General features: G+C 50.7%; 1 protein-coding gene and 1 pseudogene across 3 annotated transcripts in view; both read right to left on the bottom strand.

Moving 5' to 3' along the window:
• SLCO3A1 (solute carrier organic anion transporter family member 3A1) overlaps positions 1–24,696 on the bottom strand; it is a 319,640-nt gene that overhangs the window by 50,799 nt on the left and 244,145 nt on the right. For all 3 annotated transcript variants that reach the window (XM_025893293.2, XM_025893295.2, XM_025893294.2), the window contains exon 4: positions 16,121–16,384. In XM_025893293.2, coding sequence (XP_025749078.1) covers positions 16,121–16,384 — 264 coding nt within the window. The remainder of the gene's footprint in view (positions 1–16,120; positions 16,385–24,696) is intronic.
• On the bottom strand, positions 869–2,784 carry LOC112840078 (RNA-binding protein EWS-like; annotated as a pseudogene).

Raw genomic sequence — 24,696 nt, 5'->3', positions numbered from 1 at the left:
GGGAGACCCAACTGGGGTCTTGCTTTTCACTCTGCATCTGACCTAATCATTCCCTACATGGTAGCTGGTGGGATCAACTCAAATCACTTTCCTGCTCAGAACTCCTCCATAGCCTGGGTCTGCCCCTTAGCAATCTGATGGCACTTTCTGCCACGCCCCTCTTTCCCTCTAGTCCAGCCCACCTGCTTCTGCTTGCTCTTCCTCAGGCAGGTCCTCCCCACCTAAGGCTTTGCGCTGGGGGCTCCTCCTTCCTCTCCTGGGATGCTCTGCCCCCAGATCTTTCCTGCATCTCTTCCGTCGTCCTCTGATGGGGTCTTTTCTCATCACCCAGTCCCACCTTGAAGAAGCTGCCCAACCAGCCTGGTGCCCCGGGCTCGGGCAAGAACTGAGGGTGGGCAGAAGCACTTCGTGGCTTGTGGACCATATTAAGTACCACCAGAGCCGGAAAACAGCTCTTGTTGAGGTCATCCATTTCGATCATGTTTTATTATACTCTCTTTTTCTTGAAGTACGTGGTTTCGTAAACCACTTAAGGTTCCCCGCTTACGTTGGTGCTTTAAAAAATGTGAGATTCATTTTTTTTTAATCCTTTCAACGCAAACAATGACACATCTTGGCAGTTGGCAAAGGGGCTCTGCAGGTATAGGAACCAGGACAACCCTATCGCTTCAATATTTATACTATTATTTTATTTTTATTTTTTATTTTATTATTTTATTTTTTACCATTTAACTTGTTTTAATGTTTCTTCACAAATGCTGAAAAATACTAAAGTACAGACAAGGAATAATCATGATGTTGTGGCCAACGTTATAAATATGGAATTATAATTTAAAACATTTTTAAAAAATAAATTTGGTAGTTTAAAAAATAAATCTGGTAGTCAATGCAGCTCTGCGGGGTCTCTGCATCTAGGAGGGCCGATCTCTGAGTTCCTGATGGTGCTTGCCTTTGTCCATTCTTCCAGGTCCTCTGCGCCTACTTCTTCTTCCTCCCAGCTGTTACATCGAAGGTCCAGGGGGCCCACGAGGCCCGCCCTGTCTTCCTCCACCAGAGCCACCTTGGTCCATGCCCTGGCCACCACAGAAGCCTCCCGTCTCCACCACGGCCCCCTCTGAACATCCCACCGGGAACACTGCGGCCCGTGAGGCCGCCTCTGCCATGGTCACCACCCGGGGGTGGAAAGGGTGGTGGAAGGAAGCCTTCAGGCTTTGGGGCCTTACACTGGTTGCATCCTGTTCTCTAGGCGAAGTTCTGGTTTCCACACCCCAGACTGGGGCACTGCCTGTCTCCAGTTTGGTGCTGGACGTTTCCTCCTCCGGGGCTCTCTTGGGGGAAGCCACCTCTGTCTCCTCCACGGCCTCCCATGCGACCCATGGGGCCCCCAGGACCTCCTGGGCCCCCGGGACCTACACAAAGTGGTGGCGGCATCCCTCTGCCCTCACGGGGAGGCATACCACCCCGCATGCTGTTCATTGGAGGCTTCTTCCAAGCAAGAGAAACCTTAAGTTTGCTCCCTTGAAAATCTTTCCCATCAAACCACTCCACGCCAGACTTGGCTGTTGGTGGGTCTTCAGAGGAAACTGGAGCATCACTTTTGGGCTTTCCTGTTTCCTTGTCCAAGTAGATATGGATCATGGGTTGTCTGGTTTTCTTGTTCAACTTAACAACTCCACACTGCTTAAAGAAGTCTGCCAGATCATCTAGAGTCACATTGTCATTTAAGCCTTGCACATAAATTACACTGTTGTCAGAGCCTTCATCTGGATCTACAGGTGGGCCCAGACCAAGATCTGGTCCTTCGTCCATGGGTCCACCAGGCTTATTGAAGCCACCTCGCTCTCCAGCACCCATTCCACTGCATCCTCCTCCCCGCCCACCTCTGCTCATGCCTCCACGATCAAATCCCCCTCTTCCCCTGCCCCGGTTATCAGGGCCACTCACGCTCCAGTTCTCTCCTGGCCCAGAAAATCCTCCAGGCTCCAGCCCAGAGACACCCATGCTGCTGGGGTGGTCCTACTGGAATGAACTCCACTGCCCGTAGCTGCTGCTCTGTTGGAGGATCCTGGCTGTAGGATCCAGTTTGGGGCGGATAACTAGTGGGCGGCTGCTGCCCATAGCTGCTTTGTCGACCATAGCTACTCTGCTGTCCATAGCTGCTCGGCTGCCCACAGGTGTTCTGCTGCGAGTAACTGCTCTGATCCTAACTAGTCGGCTGTGTAGAGGAGTAGCTGGTAGGAGGATAAGTTGGTGGTGCTGGGACTGGCTGCACGGGGTAGCTCCCAGGTGCCTGGGGATAACTGTAGTTACTCTGTCCATATCCTAGGCTGGGCTGGTTGTAACCCCCTGTGCTAGGTTGAGGTTGACTAGTCTCAGCGGGTTTGTTGCCACCCTGCGGTCTTGCAGGTGTGGCGGCTGCCCATAGGCTGGGCAAGCAGGCTGAGCTGCATAGGAGGCCTGGGTGGTAGTGACCGTAGCAGTGGTGGTATCGTAAGCACCAGTGCCGTCCCCCTGGACAGGCTGACTGTACACCTGGGGGGCAGCTGGAGTAGTATAACCAGTGGGAGGCTGTCCATAAGAAGTGGCATAGGCGGTCTGCCCATAGGTCGCAGTGGTCTGAGCCTGGGTATAGCTGACATCAGTGGGCTGTCCATAGGTGCCATAACTTCGCTGCCCATATGCCTGGGTGGTCTGTGCATATCCTTGAGTGGGTTGGGCGGTGTATGCACAGTAGCCCTGCTGGGCTGCAGCTTGGCTGTAGGTACTGTAATCTGTGGACACCATTTTCTCTCCTTCTCGTTCCTTACGCCATTGTTTTAATGTGTACTTACGAAAAAGTCAACTGAAATGTAACTGATACATCACATGTGTGGTTTTATGGCTCTCACAGCTTAAAATGATGCCGGGCTAAAACAAGTAGATTAAAGTAATTTAAAGAGAAGTCTTATGTAAATAGTGGTAAAGGTGGTAAGCAGATAAGGCAAAAAGTGATGTGCCAGGGACTACAGTTAGGGGAAGTCTGTTCCGCTGTAATCATGATGATATGGAATATTTGGCATGGGGTCTACTTTCCACCTGTGTAAACAGAAAAGATAAAACTGAGTTCCAGATGGAGCAATATTATTCTAAGTCTAGGAAAAACCAGTAGGTACCCATGGTCATACAAAATAAACAGGTGAGCAGGGAGTCTAATGCTGCATTCCAAGGTGATGAATTAGCCAGCTGTCCGAAAGAAGAGAGCTAATTAAACAGGCTCACTCTCATCTCCTAGGAGATGGAACCTCTAAATGGCCCAGCTAATTAGAATAAAATAATAATAGGGGATACGTAAGTTTTTAATAATGGTAACAGACAAGCTCAATAAATCAAAATGGCAGAACAATGGGTCAGCAAATGGCAGATACACACAGCTCAAAATTTATCATTTCTGTGAAAGATATCAAGTTTCAGAAATAAAAACCTAAAGAGAGGGACTTAAAAGATCCTCTGACATAATAAAAGGAACTCAGTTAGGGGAATGAACTGAGTCAGAGGACAAGCTCAGAATCACTGTGGGCTGATCAACCTAATCCTGCATCCCAACTAAGAACCAACCAGAGGTGGTGGCCTCTGCTTTTCTGTCATAGTTTCTCACAAAATTTACTAAAACCTTAGGAAGGTAACTCTTGGATGATATAACCATGTGTAAGCACACACACACAAGTCACACAAAAACCCAGAAACCTTAAATCCATGGTATTCACTCATTTATAACTGTCTTTTTTTTTTTTTGCAAACACACTGGCCTTCACCATGTATTTTGTTTATTATTTATTTATTTTTGCAGGGTTTTAAGCATTTAAGATCTGACTTTTTTAGAAATCAGTTCAAATAAATGGCTAAAAGTGGCTACACTTAAAAATCTCTGTTTAAATGTTCAGAAACTTTCCTTTGTTAAATACACATTATTTTTTAAGAATCGTACAAATATTTAGAGGCGTGTTGACTGTGTAATGTTTAAAAACGTGGACTGCTAAAGAAATACGGATGAATACATTGCGTGTAAACAGAGGGTAATGCGGTTTCTGTCTTTAAATACAAAAGCCTGTTGGATGTTAAGACTCCATCATCCTAAATCGCTGCTAATGAGTGAAGGCTGATTTGCTACGGTGTGTGGTACATTGTGACGGCGTAATGTTCCTGTGGTAAGGGACTGGCTGACTGTCTCACTCCACACTGTAGAGAGACAGGTATGGGTCACATCAGGCGACCACAGTGCCTCCTGGTAACGAGTGAATGTCAAACCCCCAGCTGTTTATGTTTTGGCAGATAAAGACACTGTGGCTCGATCATTGTGGTCTTTTGGAATTAAGATATCTGAACTCCGGAAACACTGCCAACAATCAATAGGCAGTTTGGGGGCATTCCAGGAAAACGATCGTCTGCCATACTTTCATTGTAGGCTTCATTTCCTTTGTTAGGGTGCAGACCATTCAGACGGGGGCCTTAGAAAGAAGCAGGACAGCCACGCTTTCTCACAAATAAAACTGCATCCTCCAAATAGGAACTTTGCTTTCTGGCTCAGAAATGGCGCCAAAGAGGATCTAAGTTTGATCACATTACTTGGGTCCTGGTATCTCCTTGTCCTGGATCATGGCCATCGCGATTTACTGGGGAGGAAGGGAGAGCACGTCTCAACAAAGGCAACTCCAGTTAATGGAATGTTTTCATACTTCAGCAACCATTTTAATTATTCCAGAGATAATGCCACTTCAGTGGCGAAGATGCTTTGTTGAGATAGGAGAGCCTGCCTGCTTTTCTCTTAATATCTAATGACTAATTTCGTGTTGAATTAGATGTGAAAATCATTAGGTTTGAGGATCATCTGACCGAAGGCCCAGAGAAGCCTCAGTGGACCTTATTTGCATGAAGAACATTCTTTTCTTTCCTCTATCAGGCAGATTCGCTGCCAGAAATGACAGATTCCTCTTGCGTTCGGCTCTATTTTGCTCCCAGGTTTTTCCCTTCCATCCTAGGCTTTATTTGCAGTGACTTGTAGCACTCTCAAAAGATTCCTTTTCAAAGGTTCAGCCTACCCACCAAAGCCCCAATTTGAAAAGGGGTATTAATTAGCTTGAACCTCGGGCTATCCCAGTATTTCAAGCTTTTTCATTTGAATGAGTTCTTAAACCCATAAAATTCTAACCTTCCACGGAGGCAGCAGCTAATGAGGTGGCCCAGACAAACAGAAACTGATGAACCAAGGCCACACCAGGCCACTGAACACCCATGGTCCCCTTTAGCCAATTACTTCCCACCCACTGACTTAGCCTCCGAAGCTGGGAGCTGGGGAAGGAGGTGGGCTGGCTTGCACCATGCGGCCTCACCAGCTGGGGAAGACTTCACCTCTCATCAGGAGCCCGGTGCTGTCACCAGCAGGCTGGCACAAAGTGCCAAACAGCAGCGGGGGAGAGTTTTTCAGGGAAAAGAGGCTTTCCACTCCTGTCTTTGGAAGACCTTCCTGTAGCTTTGAGATTTCTTGAAAATGTGTAGGTCCTCCAGGAGGGAGAAAGGCAAGTTTGGAGAAGGTGTGAGACCGATGGGGACAGAGCATTACCTGGGTGGGTGCCTAGTACCGTTCTGACCACTAACACATCAAATCACATGATCCTCACAACAAACCCGTGATCTTGGGGCTATGTACAGCCTCCGTTTACAGGTAAGGAAACCGAGGCGGAGAGTGGTCCCACGGTTAGGGAAGCGTGGCACCAACTCAAACCGTGGCACCTACTGCCCCAGAGCATGCCCAGGGGCAGGGTGTTATTCTGGTTCGGGTTTTCAGAAGCTCTGCTCTTGGTCAGACGATGGAGCATGCAGAGACCACTCCTGGTCATTGAAGGAGTAGCTTAATGCTTAGAAAGAATACAAAAATTCCCACTGGGGCTGGGGAAAATGACTCACGGGTTTAGTACTTGTTTTTTTAAAGGAAGAAAGGCAGGACAGGAAGGGAGGGAAATGAGAGAAAGAAAGGCTTGCAGAGCCCACAGAGGAGGAGTCCTGTGCTGCAGAAAGTGTGACTGAGCAAGGCTGTGTAAAATAAGGACCTGGTTCAAGGAGCCAGGTCACTGGGACCTGAATTCTACCTTCATGACTGAGCAGGTCTGTACCTGGAGCATAGCACTCCATCCCATGGATTGTTGCAAAGATTAAATGAGACCCATGCCTGCAGAGCAGGTGACCCAGTGATTCTGGCACACAGGTAAGTTGAGCACGATGATAATTAATATAATAGAAGCACTTGTTGGCTACATTAGGGAGCGAGCCCTCGAGCTGGGAGGACGTCAGACCTGCTCTGAGAATGCCTGTGTGTGAGCAGATATGGTGAGTAAGCAGAGCTGGGAGGACACTGGGTAGGTGAGTGGAGCTCCTGGGAGCTGCCGCTGGAGTCACTGGCTTCCCAAGGTCAGAGATGACCTCCTGCAGCGGGCTGGACAGGTCAGGGGGTCGGGGGCACACGTCCTTGTTGCTCCCCCCTCCTGGGAACTGGAGGTGCCCTGGGAAGTGCTCACTGTGGGGCTCGATGGTATTGCACTTGACTCTGAGATATTTCAGCCCTCAGGCTCTCTACTGAAATTGGCCTTGACCTTCTTTTTCTTTAATAACATTGCTGTCAATACACCACGGTTAATGCTCCCAAGAGGGGGAGAGGTAGCCAGTGTGTGCAACCACTTGGTAATTACAACAGTGACCGATGTTTGCTGGGCAGCCATCGGCTTAGCGGATGGGCCCCGTGCTAAGGGTCACGCATGTCACTCCCGCAGCTGTTACAACAGGGACGGTCTTACTGTCTCATAGGAAACCAAAGGTTCCTTGAACGGCTGCAAAAACCACGCTCCCAGAATGCAAAACCCAGGTCTGCCTGCACCTCGGAGCCCACTTCTAAATCTTCAGGTTTCTGGACGGGGACTTGAATCAACGGAGAAGTGTCTTTCTGAACGGTAAGTCATCATGAAGTGATTCCCAGTGCACAGGACTCAAGAGCAGAAGAGAGCAGAGAGGCGCAGGGAGCAGGGCGGCGGGGAGATACACAACAGCCTTTGGGCCACGACCAAAACCAGATGAAAGAGGAAGCAGTAATAAAGATGTGGAAAAACATCACCACAGAGGCCCGAGATTAGAGCCAAGGCAGGGTGAATCCTAGGAAACATGACGTCTCCTGGTGCGGCACGAGTGTCTGGCAGCCACCAGGCTGGTCCCCCCGTACGGGGTGCAGCCTGTCATCACTGCACCTACGTGTCCCCGGACACCCTCGCCTGGGTCTTCCTGTGTCTCCCATGCGAGGAGCCACCTGCACGCAGAGATGTGGGCACGGTGCCCGGTGCGAGCAGATGCTTCATCAATGCAAGAGGGATTAAAAAATTCAATAAACAAATTGCAGTCCCTAAAGGTAACTGTCACAATCTCTTAAGAAACCTTAACTGTGGAGACAGGGACCAGCTCGTGATCGCCCCATGGGCCACGTTCCACAGGCTCGTGGGCCACGATGCAAGTGGGAATAATTAGCAAATATGGCCATTTCCATCGCTGATTCTGGAGGTATCTACATTGTTCCCTTGGATAGCGGTGGGGAAAAGCCTGGGCGGGACGGGAAGCCTGTGGTGTCGGAAGCTTCCGGAAGGGAGTGCCTACCGTGCACTGGCCCCAGCCCGGCCACCTTGGGCTCCCTGCGACCTTGTTGCTGCAGATATGACTGTCCCCCAATCTCTGTTCTGGGCTGTTGAGGGGCCCAGGGGAGCTTAGTGGCACCCTCTCGTTGCCAGCTGTGAGACAAGTCTTTGGGAACAGGCTGAAAGTGACATGTCTCTCGTATGGAGAAGGTCATGGTTTGAGTGAACAAACCAGAAGCCATCAGCACAGGAAACGAGCATTTACACTGAAAGCCAAGTGTCAGATGGGTGTGGATCAGCCAGGGGAACCCCGAGCCAGCCAGATCTATTGATCCTTTTTTAAAATCCCCAGCTCCTTACAAAACTGCCAAGAAGGCCCGAGAGAAAAAAAAAAAAAAAAACTAGTGTGGGGTCCCATTAGCTGCTTTGAGCCCAAACACCCCCCGAGGCACAGCTAGCTCTTGCAGCTGGCCAAGACAGAGAAAGGAGCCTGGGAAGCAGCAAGCTCTCTTTCAGATCCAACTGTTGCGTCTTTCCATGCCAGAGGTAGCAGGCAGAAAAGGACTAAAGAAAGACAGCTCCTCATAAGCAGAATGCCACTTTTGTAACCTCAAGCCAGCCCCTAGGAACCTTGTCTGGGAGCATGACATGCCACCTCAGTGGTGGCAGGGCTGACTGCATTTAGCATTCACGAAAACTCTACCTGTAGGAGAACGCACTGCTGGAAAGACAAAAAGCAGTGCTTAGAAAAGAAATGGTGAATTTCAGCACCCAAGCTGACACAAATGCCCTTCTCGAAGCCTAGACTCCCTAGTGCTATCCTCCTGGAGGGCTGGGTTTACAGATCTTCTCAGAGCCTTTAAGGCACTAATGTCATTTACGGCCCTCCAAATGGGCCACATCACAGACTGTCCTAAGCTTATTTCGTGAGTGGGTCTCCTCTCCACATTTTATCTTATGGGCAACTGTTGCAGAAACAGCTTTGACGGAAACCCCCTGAAGGACTCCCACCCCCTCTCATATTTTCAACTAGGGGTTCACTTAGAATCGCCTCGGAACTTTAAAGACATCCAGGTGCCTGGACCACCTCCCTCTTCCCCGCTAGACTCATGGAATCAGAGTCTTCAGGGGTGTGACCCAAGTGTGGGTGTGTTTCAAGAAACCTCCTGGGTGATGCTGACTCAAAACCCTAGTTGGAAAACAATGACTCACAAAGTCCACACACTTTAGAAGAGCAATGCAAAAGCCCTCCGTAATTCATTCATAATTTTACCAAAGTCTTATCAGGTGGCCTCAAGTGCCAGGAACTCTGCTGGGTGCAGGCACGGATACCAGCCAGCCTTCTGCCATGAAATTTTCTAAATCCTGTTCCCCCAAACCAGACGTCTCTCTCCCACCTACACCGTGGGCATTTCTGTCCCCTGCCTCTGGCCACACCTGCCCCCCAGCCCGGAAGCCCTTCTCCTCCCTCCATCCGTGGGGATCCTGCTCATCCTTCCAGATGGGGTTGAAATGCTACATGCTTCAAGAACCTGTCTTCAAGGCCTCCCTGTGGACTCAGTACATCCCTCTGAACCGACCCTCACCACCTTCTATCCTGCATTCTAGCAACAATTCCTAAATGCTGGAAGGGTTCACATGAGCAAGAAAGTTCTGGGATCACATGGAGTAAAACAACGCCAGCCAACTTTCCATGGAGCTGGCCTTCCAAGGGCTTTTAATACTCTAATATACCATCCAGGTCTCCAAGAGGGTCACACAGTATAGAGACATTTCCTCAAGCTTATTTGGCTATGTGACCCTTCCTCCCTCCCCCCACTGATTTGTTTTTCCCTGAGCATCTCCAAGGACTCCTGTTCCAAGGAACCCCCATAGGGAAATGCTGTCCTCTAGTTGTTTCCTTCCTTTGTTCATCCAAACAACACTCCTGGGGTATCCACGATGTGCCATGCATTGGGCGAGGGGCCCTCCCCTGTGTCCCCAGGTGCTTTGCTGAAATCACTTGTGGTCTATTCACAGACATAACGCCCCAGCACATCGTTCTCCAACGCTGGTAAGAACATGCCAGTGGCCAGACTGGTCCTGGGGACTAACACACATGACTCCTGCGGCACGGCAGCATATGAACCCCACAGCCTGGCACAGGGTTCCAAGCATTTGGGAGGGTGGATGGTTTTAACAGGGAAAGAAGATTTTAACGGGGAACCCACACATGGGGAGAGCACAGTTCTGAAGACAAATGGCGTGATAAAAAACACTCAGCCATCGAGCCTGCAGAACGAGGGCTCTCAGATCGCCAGGCTCCTCACGATAACATGATGCTGAAAGGCACAGGCCCATCATTAAGGAAAATGTGGCAGAGTGGACTGCTAGCTGGCAGAGGCTAGAGGAGGTCTGGCAAAGCTGTAGAAGCCAGAGGCACGAGCCAGGTTCCCAGAGGAAAAACAGTGGGGACGAGTGTGCACCCTGTCCCAGACCCAAACACCTGCCAGGGGACTCGCAGAGCCCAGAGTCACTAGTTACAAGTCAGCCTGAGCAACTGGGCCAGCAGCCCCTCCGCACACAGGCGGGTCACCTGGGGGCTAGCCGTGGCACTCAGTGTAGCTGGAGCTCCTGCAGAACCCATGTCCACGGACGGGTCAGACCCAGGCCAAAACTCTGGGAGGGGGTTGGGGGTGAGGACAGCTTGAAGGAAAGCAGCAAACTGTGCTTGGCAGGGCGCGTCTAGTGATCTGTGCATCCCTTATATACGTCCCGGAGTGCAAACAGAGGCAGTCCCTGCCTGAGCGGAGCTCACGGAGGGAGTCAGGGAATCATCACTCACATGATGATAACATCATGACTGTGACACAGACAGAAACACCTTGGGGGGGGGGGCGGGCAGAGAAATGTCCCTAGGGACATGTTTGCGAGCTGATGCCTGATGATGGGATCAGAATTCCAGCTGAGGGAACAGCAAGTGCAAAGTCCTGGGAGCAAGGGAGCCTGGGGAACCCAGGGGCTAGAAGGAAGCTGGGGAGGTGAGGCTGACGTGGAGGGCCAGGGTGGCAAGGTGTGAGAAGATGCTGGAGGGGCAGAGTAGCACCCCTGGGAGGCCCTGTGAAGGCTCCACCTCTGTCCCTTTAAGCAGGGGGCGGCCCCAGGATCAGATGTGCTCTGACACCATCATCATGGGCAAACAGACCGGCGGGGTGAGGGCAGACTGGAGTGCAGGAGATGCCAGAGGGGACTGGAGAGAGATTCAGGTGGTAAAATCCACAGAACCCAGGGACGGATGGCATGAAGCAAGCAGGAGGGGAGGAGGGTGGACAGGGTAACCACCCAGGCAGATTTCACCTCCCCTGCAAGTGAAGGTCCTCTGGAACTGGGCACTGCGTTTCCTCCCATGGAAAGGGAGCAAGAGAAAGAGAGAGAGGGGTTGTTTCTCCAACACAGGAAGGGTATTGGTTCAGTCGGCCCCAGGCTGAATCCCCTTTCCCTCCTCAGTCAGTTCATTACCAGTCCAGTGAATCCCTGAGGGACATGCGGTGGAGAGGGCTCGGGATTCGGAGTCCGGAGAGCGGTGCCTCATCCCAGCTGCATCCCCCACAGCGGTGACAACTCAGAAATGCAGTTTAACCCCAAGCTCTGTGTTGGGTGGTTGGCATGGAGATGAGTACCACTCGCTCATCAGCTGGACTGTGGGGGCTCAGTGGGAGGTCCCCGCAAGGGCTTGGGAACTCGTCAACCATCCTCCACATGTTGGGGGTGGTTCTTAAGACTGAGCCTGAAGCTCCAACCAAGCCCCACTGGCTTGGCTCTGCCCTGCTATCACCCGATGCAGCTTTTTCTGAGACATGAAGAGGCCACTTGGCAGTCAGCGTGAAGTGCACAGAGACAAGAGTGCTCAGCTTTGACTGCTCTTCTCTTTTCAGTGATCAAAGGCAGGGCCCTCCCTGCAGATTTTAACCCTCTGGAACAGTTCCACTCATCCCAGCTAGAGAGCCCATCAGAGGGCCAGGACGTGCCAACGCTTGCAGGGAGTGGGTTCCTCCCTCCCATTTAGCCCGTAGCCTCATCCAGAAGACCCACTGTTTTAGGGTACACCGGTGCTGTTGCAACCAGCAGCTGGAATTTAAGTACACTCTGCTGAAGTCAGCGAGCACCTGCTGATCCCACTTCTCCTTTAAGAAAGTTCATTTATGGCCCCAAGATGTAGCATAATGCTGTGGTGAAGAAAACAGGCTCTGGGGCCCTTGCCAGGGTTCAAACACCTTTCCTTTCAATCTCTAAGCCCCAGTTTACTTATCTGTAACACGGTATCAATGCCTCATAGGGTTGCGGGGGGAGATTAAATACAAGAGTGTGTGGAAAACTGACGTTCACTGCTAGTGTGTGTATGTGTACGCACGTGTGCATGCATGCTGGCAAGAAAATATTCATTTGCCTGCTTGTTTGTTCATTCAACCAACACCACCTACGTGCTGGCTCTGTGCTGTGCAGTGGAAACAAAAAGATGCATGAAAGCTTTGTCCTCGGAGAACCCACAAGGTTTGGGCCAAGGCAGACAAGCTGAGAAGCCACCAGGTGGTGGGGTAACAGGTGTTTTGCAGGGGCTGTGTAGATGACAGGGAAATGCAGCTAATCCAACACTGGGCACACAGGGGCTGTAGGGAGGGACTCCTTGCAAGGGGGGGGGGGGCGAGTCTAACCCAGAAGTGAACCCAGAGAGGAAGGGTGTCTCAGGCCGACAAAGGAACAAAAAGGAGAGTGCCTGATGGGTTGAAGGAACCAGACAGAGCATGATGAGGAGGGTACACAGAGTATGGCTACTGGAGCACCCTGGACCCCAACCATCAAAGCCCATCTAGGGCAGGTGACACCAGAGACAATCTCCAAATAAAGCACAAACTACGGATGTGAGATTTAACATACTAGCTGGTGATAATACTGTACATTTGTCTCTAACAGTCCCCCGAATTCCTTCCTTCCTCTGGGTCTAGACTTTTACAAACTGTTCTGCAAACTCTGAGCATCTAGGTTCCGGAGGCCACATGGGTGCTGTCCTCCCCTGCACAGCGACAGCATGGAGAGGAGAAGACACAGTGCTAGACACAGAGGAAGGATTGGGGGGGGGGGGGTGTGTCCCGAGAGATGAATCAGCAAAATGTTTTGAAGAATAAGGTTGGCGAAGAGAGGCTTTAGAGCCAGGGCACAAAGAAAAAGCTATCTGGTGGCACACAGCTAAGATGCACAAATGTGTCTTGGGTTTGCAGACTCCCACCCGGGAAGATACTGGAGTTTAACAAACCCAAGCATTTGTTTGCCTGCTGCCTGCTTTGTTAAACAGTTATGTGTCAGTCACTACAAGATGGGGACTTCTGGGCCGTGCAAGAAGTAACAGCTTCTCTACACTTAGAGAACAACCCTCTGGGCTTTCTGTCTCTCTTCTTCTTATAAGAGTTGCAAACTCAGTGATGGCCAACTTTGTTGGAAGGAGACCTTCAAACCCAGTGGCCCAGTGGGAGGGTGCTTGGGAAGTGCTTGGGAACTCGTTTTTGCGCCCTGAAAAGCAAGCCTGAAGTCCTAGATCATGAGAGCTTGGTTTTCTCATCTGTGAACAGGAATAAGTAGTAATGTTAACCAGGCAGCATATGTTAAAGCCAAGGGAACTAAGCAACACGGCCAAGGCTGCAAGCTTAGGAAGTGGCTGAGCTGGGTCGGAACCGCCCCACTGCTCTCCCAGGAGTGGGGCAGACTGTCTTGGTGCCGGGAGGTGGATGGAACAGCCGCTCTTGGCACACAACACCAGCTCTTCTCAGGGCCCTCCCCCATCTGTGGAGCATGGCAGGGGACACGGACCGATGGCCAAAGAAGAAACCCATTTGCAAACTCACATGAAACAGATGAGAAACTGCAACATATATATTTTTAGAGCAATGTGAATTCCTCCATACACAACACTGCTCAGCTTATCTGTGCCCACAAATGTACAGCACACTGCCTCGAACCCACGGGGTCCTTCAAGGCAGCAAACCGGAGAGTTTGGGAGCACCGGGTGACACTGCATGGTGCTTTTGGTGGACATGTCCACGTGGCAAAAACATGGTCTCATGTGGAAAAATGAAGGATGTAAACCACCATGCCCCCCGCCCCAATTCATGTGCTGGGCCATGTAAAATATGTTTATTAGCATAATAGCTCACGTCACTGGATTCTGGCTCCTGGGGATTCTTCTAGACACTGTGCCTTCCTTTCCTGCTGGGACATTCTTTAGGTCCATTAATAGACCTACTGCCTCTGGGAATTGCTAATTCTAATTAAAAATCATTAATTATTAGAAGTAGAGCCCATGTATCTACACAGGCCACAACTTACGATCGTTATGGCCTATAGCGAGTCGCAGACCTGTCTACCCAACTGTGTGCACTTGTCAGCTCAGCCACGGCACGTCCAGCACTCACTCTGCCATTGCTCCAGTTCTGCCTGTTGTAGGCCCCCCAACCCCCACAGCTACAACACAAGCTCCGGATATAAGCTGCCTGGGTTACCACTGTGTCCCTAGAGCCTAGCAGGATCTCAGTACATGCTGAACAAATGAGTTAACGAGCAACTGAATCCTCACCCAAGAATTCCGAAGATGTGACATCCCTCAGCCTCTGACCCAAGACGTGGGCTCCCCCCACCCCACCCCGCCAGTCTCCGATACGTCCATAACCTCCCTTCTATGTTGGGCTGCCTTTGCCGGCTTGCTGGTCTGTCCCTACACTTGGGGGTGAGTACTCTGATGGCATGATTATATCTTTTCATCTTCACATCCTCAGAGATGAAAGATAAGAGATTACTGGTGCAGCTCTTGCAATCACCCTGGGACAAAGAAAGACCCAGAAAGGCTGCCACTGCTCTGGTCTAGGGTGTCCCCCACAAGGCCCACTTGGGCCAGCCCCATTTACTCCTGCAGTTCTGGTTATTGGGGCCCTTGTGCGGCTGCCTGTGCTTTAGGAGAGCAGTAAGCATTGCCCTCTGCCTGGCTGTTTGGATGTGTGTGTGGGGGGGAGGGGGCTCTTCTATTAAGCACAAACTCCTGGGGGTCCAAGCCAAGGCAACCCCCAAGGACACAAAGTGGGTGGCCTTCTTCTACCCATGCATTCTGGAACTTGGAGAGACGATTCTAAGACCTTCCATGGACAGTTCCAAATTTCTACCTTGTTAGAAACGATCGCGGAACATGGGTTCAGACATGACCTTAGATTATTGTCTCTTCTGGAAATTCACAAAAGTTCTTCCGATCCCTCCCTGACGAACAGGCACTATCAGCAGAGAGTCTTCTGTGGGCCGTGCTTTAATTCTCACGGCCCCACTGTGACTTCGGAACACTATTACAACTGCACACTTATGGAAATGAAGCGTGGAGAAGGTAATGATCTCAGTTCTAGCGAAGAGTGGAGTGGGGACCGCAGCACAGCGGCTGTGCTGAGCTCCTCCGGAGGAAGTGCTCCTCGTCATACAAAAGCTCGGTGAAGCGACCTTCACCCAGTTTCTCAACTGGCCCATGGCAGCCTGGCACCGCTTACAGGTGCACCCAGATCCTGCCAAGAGGTGACCATCCACCTTCCTCCGCCCCAGCCTCACCGAGGAGGACGACCCCGGCCTTCCCACTGCCCACTTCAAAAACCCAGCAGGTTCTTCGGGGGACCCAAAGGAGGGGCCCTGGGACTTTAGGAGCATGGCATAGACCTTGCAGTGGGGAGGGGGCTGGGACAGACACCCAGTGGCTCGAGGCCGCACTAGCACTGTTTGCCTTGAAGACGCTTTGCCAAATGTGGAAACAACCCTGGGGGCCAGGGTGGGGGGCGTGCTTCTCATTCTCATTCCGGATCACTCCATTTTGTCAGAAAAGATGCGTTCGGTTTCTTTTAAAAACGACTTGGCCGGAGAGCTTGGCCGCCTTCTCAAGGGGGACTTTGTTATTGAGACGGAGTTCACACTTCCTTCCGGAGAAACACGTCTTGCGGAGAGAGGATGGAAGGACAGAGCGATTCAAAGGAAATGCGCTTTTGGATGTGGCTTTTGAAGAATGCCCGAATCAGGCAAAGGAAGCCCTGCTTCCCAAGTCCTTTCCTGCTACAACGCACTTGTACGTGGTGGTCGAAAAGAGTCCAAGGGCTCCATGCGATGTCTAGAACCTTCCTTCTACAGACACGTCTACTTATTATTATGCATCAGGAGCTATGGTAAGCACCAGGGTCTCTGCTGGGGAATTGGTCTGCTGCCCCTTCGCTGAGTGGTAGCTACTCTGCTTTTATTTTGAGCATCAGGTCATTTCCTTCTCAGGGCTAACATTAAGCATCGGGCCAGAGAAGGCAAACAATGCAAAACAAGTGTGGCTGTACCTCAAGCCCCCAGCACCCACCTCTGAGTGTCCCCCATTCCCCCACCGGCCTAGACGAGCCCCCCTCCGTTGCTCTGGCCGCTCACATTCGAGGCGCCTTTACCTTTCAGCTGCTGGAAGCAGGAGGCGCTGCTGTCGGGCTCCAGGGGGTGCCTCAGGACCCCGTTGCTGGGCTTGGGTCTCTCATATTCTCTTTCGGGGAGCATGGCTTGCTCGCTCTCCATGGCAGGGTCTGAGTGTGGGGGCAGAGACTGTGGAAACCCGAACATCAAGAGGGAAGAGAAGAAGAGTAAGGCACCGCAGAGCAGAAAGCCGCCCCACCAGGCTCCGATCCAGCGGGGGTCGTCCGGAGTGATGTCCAGGTTACCTGCAATGGGAAAGAGCAGTCAGGAGGAGAGGATGCAGCCGGGCCAGGATATGGCTGAGGGTCTGAGTCAGGTGCACAGACAGGGGAGGGCTCTGGACACAGCCTCAGGGTGGGGGAGAAGCAGGGGAGGGAGGAGGGGGGCTGGACGCTTCAAAAGGCAGCCTTTTGTTCACATCAGTGCTCCTGTTTCTCCCGAAGCCGAAGGCTGATTGCTTTCCCTCCTTAATTTTCTTGTCTACCCTGTGTTTGTATCAGTCTAAACAAAAACAGCGAGAAGCCAGACACCCTCGGAATTAAGGCTGGAACCGATGGGCTCGGTAGAGCTTACTGGGTGCGCTGATGAACCACAAGGTCTATTTTTTACTGTGGGGTTACTCACTTGCACTCCTCAAAAAGCAGCTACTTGGAGATCCCATTCAATACCCCACTCCCGGGCTCCAATCAGGTTCACAGATCGTAAGGGACGGCACAGAATGAAGTCAAGAGCCAGGATACCTGGAGTGAAATCCTGCCACTTCTCACTGTGGGACCCCAGTCTAGTAATCTGAACTCTCTGTGCCTCATTGACTGACCTGTAGGACCGTGAGGATGGTGACAGTACCTTCGGGAGTTTGGGGGGAGGATCAAATGAGCCACACCAGATATAACGTGCTCAGAATAGTCCCTGGCATATGCTGGAGCATTTAAACACTGTTAGCTTCATATTTACGGCTAGGATCCTGTTTCCAAACTGCTAGTGGGTAGGTTAATTCAAATCTTGGTGGTGGCCTGTGGTTTGGGGCAGTCCTTTATTAGAAAGCTTTGCAGCCAACTTAATGCTTAAAGGCAGCGTGCATGTGGTTTGGCTGTCTTGTGCTATTATTTCTTTGATTTGCCAGCTGAAGTCATGAAGACATAAACTACAGCCTACCCCTTGGTAGATTTTTTTTTTTTTTTTAATCTTTTTCTACAACTGCCCTTCATAGAGCACTCTCAGATTAGCTGCTTAGAAATGTCTCCTTGATGATAATCCTGTACCTCTGGACCACAGAAGGACATTCTTGGACATGGGGGCAGGGCATATAAGCTAAGAACTAACAGGACTACAGCCCCGGACCAGATGGATGGATAGGCTTGGGAAAAGAAATGACCACAGGCACCAGACCAGCACTTCACCATTTGTAAAATGTTCTCCCTGAAGACTCTTCAGCTACCACTAATAAAGAGCCCAGCCATCATTCACTGAGGGCTTACTCTGCACTGGGCATTATGCAGAGTATATTCTTAACTGTTCTGGTCAGCCCTCCCCACAATCCTACAAGGTAGAGTCTTTTATTATCCCAATCTTATATAGATAGAAAAATCAAGGCTTAGGAAATATAGCTACTGGGGCGCCTGGGTGGCTCAGTCGGTTAGGCATCTGCCTTCGGCCCAGGTCATGATCCCAGGGTCCTGGGATCGAGTCCTGTGTTGGGCTCCTTGCTCAGCAGGGAGCCTGCTTCTCCCTCTGCCTTTGCCACTTCCCCTGCTCATTCTCTCTCTCCCCCTCAAATAAATAAAATCTTTGAAAAAAAAGGAAAGTGTAGATACCTTGCCCAAGTTCACAGAGTTGAAGACTGGAAGACGGGCATTCAGATGCCAAGGGCCAGGCTCCTTATCACTTTGCTACACTGCCCTTCTGGACCGTCTAGGCTTTGTTCTGGGCTCCCTGGGTGGATGATTAACTCCTGTGCTTTGTGCAATGGGCCTAAGATCACCAACTTTGCCGCTGGTCTTTGGAACATCGGTGGTCTCTCTCCTGGAGGCATTGATATCCACCCAACAGCAATATCTAGGGCACTACAATGAACCAGATGCTTCTGCACAGCTGCACGTCAGAGAAGAAAAGAGTATAAGCTTTGGCAGGCAGAGGGTTGAATCCTGGCTCTGCTGCTTAGTAGCATGTGGTGCTAGGCAAGCTACTTACCCTCTCTGAGCCTTACTTTGATCACTTGCAAAATAAAGGTGACATCCACTGAGACTGCATGCAAGGATGAGAGGTAACGAGCAAGCATCACTTGACACATAGGCTCTTTGTACATGATAGCTCTTCTATCTACTCGTAGGTATATATTTACATGAATGCAGATTTCAAGATATACTTTTTTTTTTTTTTTTTTTGAGTATGGGAAAGCTTGAAAAAAGCATGAGCAAACCCAAGGTGATCTTGAAAGCATCTTTATGCAAACACGAGAAGAGAAAAGGAAGTCAGATGGCCTCGGGTAGCAGAGCAGGAATGTTTTCTCCAGTTACTATGTTTCTTCACCTGCTGCCAAGCAATGAATGAAAACAAAAGACATAAACGGGAGCTGTGGTATCTCCATTGTCGATGGGCTGCATAAAGGGGGAACTGAAAGCTGGCAGATGTGAGCCTGTAGAAAGAGAGAGAAATCCTGGCAGTTGTTTGGGGAAACAAAATTAGTAGCACGTAGAGAGTCATATTTTAGTTAGGAGGTTAGTGACTCTCTTCTACGTGTGAGGAAACATCCCAGGGAGAGGGGTTGCAGCGGGGAGATGGATGTTTATGTGAACGTGTCAACTCGCTCCCCATAGGTACGTGCCTGCATGTGGAAAGCCAACGTTGGCTCGTAATTTGTAAGACAGGGAAGAACACATGACCTGCGTCAGACCAAAGCCTGCCTGTGGTGCAAGCAAGGAGAGGGAGAGGGATCTGCAGCAAGGTGTGGTGGGGGCAGGGGGAGGGGAGACAGGATTTTAGAGATCCAGGAAAATCACATTTGACCATTTTGGAAGTATCGATTTTTTTTTTTCCTCCTCTCCATTGCAACCATCCAGAGCACTGTGGCAGGGAGAGACATAATGTTCTGAGGAGAAACCACTCAGCTTTGGAGCATGCTGCCTTCAGGTCAGGGTTGGCTTGGGGGTGGAGTTTTAGTCCTGATTTTGGCACTTTTCAAGAAGATGGCTAATTCTTGAACCCAGGCTGAGAAGTTTTCTTTTCTAAGGCACCTTAGTGATGGTGAAAATCCCTCCCCACCTGCCTGGCAATCATCACTGTCAGCAGGTATGTTCTAGTTCTAGGGATGTTGAGGGAAAGTTCTCTATGTTGGCCAGCAAAGAATGGTGCGGTAGAGGTTACTGATGTCTTCATTTGGATCTCCTCTTCGGAGAACAAGGATTCCCCCTCCCTCACCATGAACTTAGGTATAGCCACACGCCACAGAACTCTGCCACTGAAGTGTGAGTGGTCAGATATGTGTCACTTCTGTGTAGAGCCACGTATGAGCTGGTGCCTGACTCGTCATGCTCTTTTGCCCTGGCTGATCACAGAAGCACATGAAATCCTCCTAAGATGGTCCCTGAGAGACTACGATGAACAAAATGTCACTGCTGGCCTGCGCTGTGTGTATAAGCAAGGAACAAACCTTTGGTTATTATTCTCAGCAACTAAGATTTTGGAGGTATTTGCTACTGCAGCAGAACTGAGCCTACCCTGACTACTACCAAAGGCTTGGGAAATAAAAAGTCATGCTCTTCAAGAACAGCGTTCCTGGGCAGGCTTGGAATCGTGAAAGCGTTTTTCAGGTACAGGTGGGGAACGGGGTGAAAACCTCGTTACTTTTCTTTTGACATGGCTCTAGGTAGTATCTTGATCTTAAAAAATTACTGCAGTTTCAGCTTTCTCGTGAAGACTGTGGTCAGTGAGATGCCCAGAACAAAACTGAGAAGTACCCGCGTGTCTCATTTACTTAGATGTACCTGTCAATCAAACCGCAACCATGAAGGACAAAAACACATTGAGAAGAACAGGGTGGGGACAGGATCCCAGGCTGAGGGAGCAACACTCACAAAGTCATGGCACCCCTCAGTCAGGGGACTCTGCTGGGCTGGCTAACACCAACCAGGCACTCATCAGCCCCATCATTCCAGGTGTGGAGGAAGTAGAGCTAAGCATCACCATGATGGAGATGTCTGGCTGCCATAAGACGGGCACAGTCCACCCTGCCTTTGCAGAGCTGTCTGTATAGGCTTGAAGGATTTCTGCTTTACAAGATCCATTTTTCTAACCCTGCCATGTCTCGGAATCCAACATTCGGAGTGTTTTTGTGGTTTTGTTGGGTAAGCTGAGCAAGCTTTTGGCAATGTTTGCTTCTTCTGTTTAAGGTCATGTAAACACAGGGGGTTGAGATTTTTCTCCCATTTCTGAGGACTGCTACCATCATAGGTAGGAAAGAAAAAAATGATTGGGAACAGAGCCAAACCAGTTTAAAACTAACCGAACCAACCCAGCCAGGAGGGTATCCAGGACTGCAAGAAGGGGCCAATCAAAGCAAATTGGGGACATTTACTTGTGACTCCCAGGCCACACTAATGTGTAAGTGGTACCATGGGCTCTCTGGGCTTTTTTTTTTTTTTTTTTCAGTCCATTTACCTATCTAACTTATTTTGTGAAACTTTTGCTGTGGGACTCAAGCATTCCAAGAGTATCATTAAGTTACAGACCAAATTAGAAACTGGAGACAGGGAAGGGCTAAGGGTAGAGGGCAGCATGGAACGTTCAGGATCCTGGCCATGGAGCTAATTTAGTCTAACATAAAGGACTCTGACGAAGCCCGCGGCTAGCCCTAGGGCAGGAAGCTCTCGGCTGGCTGACCTTTTTCAGGAAGCAAACATACGGACCCATCTTATTCCAGGGGCAAACACCACGCAGCTCTAGTGGGGTCAGTTGTGCATGCCTGAGGATGAGTCTGTATGGATGGGCTGATGAGGTTAGGTCATCTCAGCAAGGCCTTTGTCCACGGAAGGGGGCAGCCTTCTGGAAAAAGTCCTGGAAAAATTCCAGGGACACAAGCTGCCCGGTTTGGAGTCAGACGGAGGCTTGGGCTTTGAATCCTACTGGCTGTGGAAAGGAGTTAACCTGTCGCAGACCATGTGCCTACTACACACCAGGCGCCGTGCTATGCACTTGGCATGATTAACTCATGTCATCCACGCACAGACCCTGTGGAGAAAGGCCCCCAGGATCACAAAGCTTGGAAGGGGTACTGATTCCAGCACCAGAACTCTGAACTCGTAATCGCTGCATGAGAACAGCTCAGCTGGTAAATGGGAGGACAGAAGGACCCAACCTCCAAGGGGAATGTCCTGAAGTTCAGATGAGACCATCTACATACAGCTTTAATAAGCGGTCAGTTATCAATCTTCTTCTTCTGATAAACCCACTGTTAAGATTGGTCGATTCAGTGCTTTGGGGCACACTCCTGCTACCAAGTCCTCCTTTCTTATAGGTTCTGTTCTCAGCTGGTTTCAGTCTTACGAAGATATTCTCCGAAAGCGCTTCTGGCTGCACCATCACTCCTTCCCCGGGCTGTTACAAGAGGCATCTCCCCTTAAGAAGAGGGGCCAAGGGAGCCTCACAGGGATCAAACACAGATGAAGAGAGAGTAGCCGTGGCAGAATTCCAGTGTCTAAACAAGGCCAGCAGAGTCCTTCTGGGGAGCTGCCCGCGGGGTCTGTCCGCCCTACAGCTGGCCTGTTCCTACAACCGACCGCCTTCCCCCCACACAGACTGCAACCAGCCTTCCTCACTGGTCTCCCCACTTCAATCCTGTGTCCTCAGCTGTGGCCAGGCTGCACAGCGCAGGGCACATTCCCTCCTCCATCTGCCCCATGACAAGGGCTCTGCCTTTCCCGCCTCACCTCAGGTTCCAGATCACGGCTCTCCCCAGTCCCCTACCCAGCTCTCCGCTGTGTGCCCGGCCCTTTCCATTCAGGATTCAGGACATGCTCTCCTAGGTCAGACAACCCTAAGGAGGGGCTCTATCTACACCGGTGAAGAAAAAATACAGGAGGGTCACCCCTAAAGAATTCTTCTCAAAATACAGCCCGAATCCATTCCAGACAGAACAAGTTTTAGTCACAAGATGAGAAATCATCAAAATTGCTGGCAGCTATTGAATTCTGTGTCTTGCTCTCTGATAGAATAAATTACATTCTTCTGCCCTCTACCGGTAAAGAACAGCACCAGCCCTCCCTGGGCCTTCAGCAAGGAAGCAAACAAAAAGACGGTGACTCACAAGGCATCCTTCCCTTTCTTAGAGACACACTGGATGGGACTTCTGATATTCGCTTGTGTGTGTGTGTGTGTGTGTGTGTGTGTGTACGGGGGGATGCCATAAGATGCCCAGCTGAACCAGGAATGTGCCCACCTGCCTTCTGCTTCAAAACTGCCAGGGAGCCTAGAACCACAGGTGATGTTGCTTCACAAGGCGCCCCGACGGGTGAAGAAAGATGCAGACCAGACAGGACCACAGGCAGGACTCCAGGCTGAGGGAATAGCCCGAGGCAAAGGAACAGCACACCGATGGGGGACCACGAATGAACTGGCTAAGCCCCTCGAGCCCCTTGTCCACCAGGCACAGAGAAAAGATACTATTTAATTCCCAGGAGGTTGCATGGTGGAGGGAACTGTGAAGTGGAAATGCCCACATGCTTGCTCAGGAGACCTGGGTTTTATACAGATATGCCCCTTGGACTGGGTACATCCCTGTCCCTCTCTAGGCCTGTTTCCTCGTCTGTACAATGGAAGGGTTGGAAGAGAATGAGCTGAGGTTCTTGGCTCAGAGATTCTGGTAACACACAGGCCTTGATCCAAGGGGGCCACTGCTGAAAACAGTGAGGGGCAGGATATATACTGCCTGGCCACCTGGCCTCTCCTTCCAAGCAGCCTTCCCCATTGCACGGGGGGCGCACCCCCTTCCCTTACCTGCTTTTGTGATTCCTGTCTCGTGCTGCCTTTGGCACAGTGGCGGAAGCTGGCTTGTTTTTGTCCATACAAGCAAGATGGCAGCCGACTCCCACCACGTGATATTTCTCTGACCAGGCCACCCCTCGTCCAGCTCATTAGGAGTAGGGTACAAAGGGTCACCAACTGCCACAAGACAGCAGCATCCAATCATCTCCTGAACAGAGCCAGCACTTTAAAAGAATAAGTAAACAAGGCTGCATTTGATTCTTTTTTCCCCCCCGCCCACCGCCACTTGCAGATTTGTAACATCATTAGCTACAAGTAAATATATCAGTGGGATTAATGGAGTGAATCACAGAGTGGCTTGATTGGATTTAAAACCACATTATTTCTTTGGGGTGAATTAGTAAATTTAAGCACTGTCAAGAGATGATGGATTGAGAAGCCAGGGACTGAGCTCTTATTGATCCTGAGAAAAGACTGGTATGAGGAGAAGCTGGGATGGCTTCCCGCACTCCGTTCTCAGCGAGGAAGGAAACACGGCTTCTATGCTCACTGAACTGCACATAGAAACAGAGCATTCTGTTTGGGGCTCACAGCTGACCTGTGACCACATACCGGGGGCAGTGTCTCAGATGGTCTCCAGGAATCCCACGCCCTGGTATTCACGCCCTGAGTGCGGACCGGAACAGGTGGCTTGCTTTCGACACCCAGGATGCAGCGGAAGAGCAATGGTATGTCCCTTCCGAGCCAAGGTTATCAACAGACCACGGCTCTTGTCTCGGGTGCTCTCTCTCACCCTCTCTTGGGTGGTTCGCTCCAGGGAAGCCCTGGTGAGGGAGCCTGGTCGAGAGGCCCAGGGATATGAGACTGAAAGCGGATCCTCCAAGGCCTGCTGACAGCCTTGGGAGTGAACCTAGAGTCGAATCTCCTGCGGTTGAGCTTTGAGATGAGTGGACACCATGTCAGCACCCTGACTACAACCTCATGAGGGACCCCGAATCGGAACCACCCAGCCAAGCTCCTCCTGGGCTCCAAACCCACAGAAATAACCTGTGATATAAGAAACAACACCCCAGTGTTGTTTTCAGTCACTAAATGTGGGGTAATTTGTTGCACAGCAAGAGAAGTCTGAGAGACCACACGACTTTTGCTTTGGCCACGGAAACGTGAGGAGAAGCTTCGAGAGCCAGCGTGCAACTTGCTACGGACTGGTCTCCTGCCTTGGCAACTGCGCAGGCCGGGGTCAGAGGAAGCTTCTGTGACCTGCGTCCTGGAGTGACCGTGAGGAGCCAAGCCTCACCCTCCCTAACACTGCCATCCTGCACTGGATACGCAGCACGCCCAGGAAGGAAACTTTGGTTGTATAAAATCACTAAAGATTTGGGAACTGTGTGTGACGATGGCACAACCTAGCCTATATTAACCAGGCCACTGGTGGATCAAAGCGTGCCTAGGGTCTGGGGGGCCCAGAGTCATTGGAGAAATACACTTGCTCTTCCTGCTAGGAACCAAGAAGTGTTGCTTGAAGTGGTATGGTACGTTTCTTCATAGAGGCCTCCACAACACTGCCTTGTAGGAGGGG

This window comes from Callorhinus ursinus, unplaced genomic scaffold (genome assembly GCF_003265705.2).
Source record: "Callorhinus ursinus isolate GAN/ISIS: 27379988/994484 unplaced genomic scaffold, GSC_fseal_2.0 scaffold45, whole genome shotgun sequence".
In the NCBI taxonomy this organism is placed as follows: domain Eukaryota; kingdom Metazoa; phylum Chordata; class Mammalia; order Carnivora; family Otariidae; genus Callorhinus; species Callorhinus ursinus.
Note: the sequence above shows the minus strand (reverse complement) of the source record. Positions and strands in the feature narration are given on the sequence as shown.